Source organism: Sus scrofa, chromosome 13, assembly GCF_054392235.1.
Source record: "Sus scrofa isolate SSC_HxYL_T2T_F1_AM1 chromosome 13, Sscrofa_HxYL_maternal_Yorkshire_Landrace_v2.0, whole genome shotgun sequence".
In the NCBI taxonomy this organism is placed as follows: Eukaryota; Metazoa; Chordata; class Mammalia; order Artiodactyla; family Suidae; genus Sus; species Sus scrofa.
The window spans coordinates 110,113,584-110,119,583 of record NC_139395.1 but is presented as its reverse complement, the minus strand read 5'-3'; the positions used below and the strand labels follow the sequence as shown (position 1 = coordinate 110,119,583).

The 6,000-nt window shown below is 36.6% G+C and overlaps 1 protein-coding gene across 1 annotated transcript in view; it reads left to right on the top strand.

The window, feature by feature from the left end:
* Positions 1–3,871: 3,871 nt before the first annotated feature.
* The window catches only part of LOC106505720 (sarcoplasmic/endoplasmic reticulum calcium ATPase regulator DWORF), a 134,571-nt gene continuing 132,442 nt past the window's right edge, over positions 3,872–6,000 (top strand). The window contains exon 1 of the mRNA XM_084990078.1: positions 3,872–3,977. Within this exon, the coding sequence (XP_084846204.1) occupies positions 3,970–3,977 (8 nt within the window). The 5' untranslated portion in view covers positions 3,872–3,969. The remainder of the gene's footprint in view (positions 3,978–6,000) is intronic.

The window sequence follows — 6,000 nt, the reverse complement described above, 5'->3', positions numbered from 1 at the left end:
ACCTCAGAGTCTGTATTTTTTTTTTTTTGTCTTTTTGTTGTTGTTGTTGTTATTGTTGCTATTTCTTGGGCCGCTCCCGCGGCATATGGAGGTTCCCAGGCTAGGGGTCCAATCGGAGCTGTAGCCACCGGCCTACGCCAGAGCCACAGCAACGCGGGATCCGAGCCGCGTCTGCAACCCACACCACAGCTCACGGCAACGCCGGATCGTCAACCCACCGAGCAAGGGCAGGGACCGAACCCTCAACCTCATGGTTCCTAGTCGGATTCGTTAACCACTGCGCCACGACGGGAACTCCAGAGTCTGTATTTTTAATTATGTCACTATAATTGTGTCCAGGGTATGATGGATCAGACCGTTGGCATAAACGCACTGTTTGGACATGTGAGTGCCTTGGATCTCTCAGAACTTTGGGCTGTCTTAAAGATAAATATTAAACTAATTAGGTTAAAAGAATAAAGAACCCTGTCATAGATACATGATTAAACTTGATTTCTTTAGTCATTCATTCATTCTACTATATTTTGAAGGCCCATTCTGTTCCAAATACTTTGCTAGAGAAACTATTATATTTTTACAAGCATAATTTTATAGGGTAAATCTGCTATTTCCTGTCTGTAAGAAGCACTTGGCAGGGACACAGGTAGGGGACATGCATACAAACATAAATTGTAATGTAATACCATAAGTATTAGAATAATAATTTGTCAATAACTGGCATTATTGGGCATTTATTAAAATCAAGGCATTGCATTTTTTCTCAGACTTATTGAGGTATAATTGCTATGCACAAAGAAAAAACGCTGCACATAATGTCTATAATTTGGTGAGTTTGGACATGTATGGTCTTATGTTGCAGACAAGATAATAAATATATCATCACTTCCAAGAGTTTCCTGTCTTCCCTTTTTTGAGATGAGAAAGCACAACATGAAATGTACCTTCCTAACAAATTCTTAGGTACATAATGCCTATTGATAAATATAGGCACTGTGCTATATAGCAGAGCTATGAAATTTACTCATGTTGTAAGACTGTAACTTTATAACCATTAAACAACAACTCCCCATATTCCCCCCCATCTCCTGGAAACTATTATTCTATTTTTTACTTCTATACCTTTGACTATTTTAGATGTCTCATATAAGAAAAACTATGTAATATTTATTCTTCCACAGCTAACTTATTTCACTTAGCATAATGGTCTTCTTAGGCCCATCTATACTGTTGCAAATAGTTGGAGTTCCTTCTTTTTAAAGGCTGAATAATATTCCATTTTATGTATATACCACATTTTCTTTATCAATTTGTTTTTTAATGAATATTTGATTTGTTTCCATATCTTGACTGCTGTAAATAATGCTACAATGAACATGGGAATGCAGATATCCCCTCAAGATCCTGGTTTCAATTATTTTTGGATATTTACTCAGAAATGGGATTGCTTGATCATATGGTACTTGTATATTTAATTTTTTGAGGAACCACTTTTTCCCATAATACCTGTACCAACTTACATCCTTACCAACAGTGTACCAGTTTCCTTTCTCCACAACTTTGTCAACACTTAATTTTTGTTTTCATTTTTGTATTTAATAGCCATCCTAACAGGTGTCAGGAGATATCACTTGCTTTTTATTTGCATTTCCTTTGTGATTAGTAAAGTTGGGTATCTTTTCACTTATCTGTTGGACACTTAGATATCTTTGGAGAAGGATATATTCAAGTCCTTTTCCCATTTGAAAAATTTTATTTTCTGCTATTGAGCTGTCAGAGTTCTTTATATATTTTGGGAATTAACCCCTTATTACATATAAGGTTTGTGAATATTTTCTCCCATTCTTTAGATTGCCTTTTCATTTTGCTGTGAAGAAGTTTTTTAGTTTCATGTAATTCCACTTGTCTATTTTTACTTTTGATGCCTATGCTTTTGGTGTCATATCCAAGAAATCATTGCTGAGACAAACGCCAATATTTTTCTCTATGTTTCTTCTAGGAGTTTTATAGTCTTAGATCTTATGTTTAGGTCTTTAATCCATTTTGAGTTAATTGTTGTGTATGATGTAAGATAAGGCTTCAGCATTAATCTTTTAGATGTGGATAATCCAGTTTTCCCCAACCATTTATTGAAGAGGCTATCCTTTCCCCTATTGTGTGATTCTTGTCATCCTTGTCAAAAATCTGTTGACCTATATGCACTGCTTTATTTCTGGGCTCTCTATTCTGTTCTATTGGTCAAGGTATCTGCTTTATGCCAGTGATTTTTATACCATTTTGATTACTGTAGTTTTGTAACATATTTTGAATTCAGAAGGTGCTGCCTCCATATTTATTCTTTCTGCTCAAGATTGCTTTGGCTGTTTTGAGGTCTTTTGTGGTTACATATGAGTTTTAGGATTGTATTTTCTATTTCTATAAAGATGTCTTTAAGATTTTTATAAGAATTATATTGAACCTGTAGATCATTTTGGATAGTATGGACATTTTAACAGTATTACTTCTTCCAGACTATGAACATGGGATAACATTCTATTTATTTGTGTTTAATTTCTTTCATTGGGTTTTATACATAAGAAAACTCAAACCTAGAGAGTCTATCTTTTTTATTTCTTTTTTCTCAAAGTTATAAATTAATGAATAGAAAAAAATTGGAGTTCAAATCTTGCCCTTCAGATACTTTAGCCACTATGCCTACCTTTCTGTGGGAGCAGAAAGGAGGACTACCCATCTCAGAGGAAGAGGGAGAAAAGCTCAGAGGCTACATCTCAGCTAAATCTTGAGGGAAGTATCCAGGAACCAAAGGGAAGGAACAAAGAAGTATTTGTAAAGTTCTATATTATCTGTGCAAGAAAGTTGGAAAATCCAATAAATTAGGGGAAATGTTTTAGGGAATCCATGACACTTGGAATAGGGAAATTTATCATTTTCTTTCCCAATGTCGGTATTATAATTATTGGGAAAATAAGATTTGCATTCTGATTATTCCCAAGGAACAGAGTCAAAAGCCTGAGATGTTTAGGAAATCAAAGAAAATATTTGAGATTTTCCCCATTGGACTTCCTTATAAAGTGAAATTTAGGCAAACAGTTCCATATCTAAACACTTCATTTTATTATGTAAAAAAATCTTATTCTGGCAAACTGGAAAGAAATGTGAACAGGGAGGATGGGAAAGTGCAAAATAGAGGAATGAAAATCTTGAATATTGTGACTTTTCATTGTGGTATGCTTGTTTTTTTCCTTTGAGCAATCACATTTCATTTTGAAACCTCATATGACTGCGAGTCTAAAATGATGACATGATGTGGGTTATGTCACCTTGGAGAAAAAAGATGAATCACTTCAACTTTACAAAGTACATACCTATTTTTTTTTCTTCAAAGTAAAAATTAATTATTGCCAAAAGCCAGGAAAAATCATTAGAATATTTAATTTTTCTTTGACAATGTCTGTCATTATTTGTATTCTTTGAATGAATTGTTCTTTAGTTTTATTTTGAATGGAGTGAGATGATTTTATCTAAGAACTTAAAAGGAAATAGCATGGACAGAGAGAGAAAGAGAAGTGGGGGGAGAGGGGGAGAGAAGGCTTTCTGGAAAATAATTCACCCTTTCTCCTCTTCAGCTACCTTTTAACATTTCAGAATAGAAGCTTCTGGGGAAGGACTGTTTTGGGTTCATACAAGGGTAAGCTGTAGCCTTGAAATCTTCTTTATTGGCAGTTGAGATATACAATCTCTTCCCATTTCTTGAAAGGCACAATGTGCCACTTGAAATACATTAAGTATGTGAAAGGAATTTTAATAGGAGAAGAATTAAAAATATTTTTGGTATATTCACAACAAAATTCCAGCAGTATCTGAGAATGGACTTGTAATTGAGAGTACTTCTGTTAACTAGTGTTTCTAGCTTAGCTTACTAACTCTGCTGCTACTGTTGCTTCTTGTGCTGGATACTCCTTGAACTAACCTATGGAATGGTGAGTTGAATGAACTTGTACTGGATGAGCAGGTCTTGGATATACCTCAGAATATACATAATATGGTTTAGTGCACAGAGCATGGCAGTAGGTGTCAAGATCTGAAGTCAAGTTTTGGTTAGAGTCCTCACCTAGTGGGTCTTGGAGTCTCTTCTGCATCTGCAAAATAGGAATACTCGATCTACTCTGCTTATTTAGCACAGGGAGATATGGTGATGGTCAGATGAAAATATTACATGTAAAATGGCTTTTTGTTTTGTTTAGAGTTTCCTTTGCTGTGCAGAAACCTTTAAGTTTAATTAAGTCCCATTTGTTTATTTTTGTTTTTATTGTCATTACTCTAGGAAGTAGATCTGAGAATATATTGCTGTAGTTTATGTCAGAGAGTGTTTGGCCTATGTTTTCCTCTAAGAGTTTTATAATATCTGGAGAAGAATAAAAAATATTTTCGGTATATTCACAACAAAATTCCAGCAGTATCTCAGAATGGACTTGTAGTTGAGAGTACTTCTGTTAACTGGTCTTATATTTAGGTCTTTAATCTGTTTTGAGTTTATTTTTGTGTATGGTGTTAGGGAGTGTTCTAATTTCATTCTTTTCCATGTGGCTGTCCAGTTTTCCCAGCACCACTTTTTGAAGGGACTGTCTTTTCTCCACTGTATATTCTTGCCTCCTTCATCATAGATTAGTTGGCTGTAAGTGACTCACAGACTTTGAAAAACTTATGGTTTCCAAATGAGACAGGTTGGGGGGGTGGGTGGATGTGCTGGGGTTTGGGATGGAAATGCTATAAAATTGGGTTGTGATGATCATTGTACAACTATAAATGTAATAAAATTCATTAAAAATAAATTTTAAAAATACAAAATAAAAGATAAAATGGTTTGAGGAATTTCCCTTTTGGCACAGTGGTTTAAAGATATGGTATTGGCTCTGTAGTGGCTTGGGTCACCGCTGAGGCATGGATTCAATTCCTGGCAAAGCACAATGGGTTAAGGATCTGGTGTTGCTGTAGCTGTGGTGTAGGTCACAGCTGCGTCTTGGATTCAATCTCTGGCCCTAGGAACTTCCATATGCCATGGGTGTGGCCAAAAAAAGAAAAAAAGGCTTGAAAAGTTACAGCGGACAACACAGTGTAACAGAAGGACATTAGCAATGAGAATTTGCTTCTTTGGAATGCTGAGTGTCTGTGTCAGCCTGTGGAAGGACTTAGTTAATAGGCCACCTCCTCATCCTTGTGAGTAATGCTATGAAGACTGGGTTTTTTTTTGTTTGTTTTTTTTTGCCAAACACCATAGCAGTTTGCTTACAGACTGTGCCAGAAAGGGGTGTAACTGTAAAGGGTGCTTTGTGGGAGGCCATGAGCCTTGAGGAAGGAATTCCAGACAAGGTGCAGTGCATCTTGGTCCTGCCTCAAGAGACAAAGCTGGACCTCAAGGGAAGGTCTGGAAATCATCAGTGAGGGAGCTATCTGAGGATTAGAGTGGTTTCTAGTGAAAAAGATGAGTATCTTTGTCCCTGTCAGTTCTGCCATAAGTGTCACAGTGACTCCTGTGTGGTGGAGAGGCAAAAGGGAAGAGAGTTGGTTACTTTGGCAAACACCATGCATGCAGTTAAGGATTATAATCTGCTGCCTTTCATTATGTTTTCAACAAGCATTGATTGAATACCTGCTCTGTGCCAGGTCATGTGTTAGGAGATCAAAAATTTATAAGATACAAATATGACTGGAATATGGTTCCTGCCATTAGGATGCTTACCAGGTGGGGAGACAGACACGGAAAAACCTAGCAGTACAATGCAGTGGTTACTGTAAAAGCAGCAACAAGGAAGTGGTTAATTCTGCCCAGGACAGAAGACAGGAAAGACTTCGCAGACTTCACTGAGCTGAGTCTTGAAGAATCAGTGTGGACTATTCAAATTGACAAGAAGGGGAAATCTTCCTAGGGGTAAGCAAGCACCATGTGATTGTAGGAAACATGGTGTGTGGGGATGGGGGTGGAGGACGGTAGGAGATGATGTA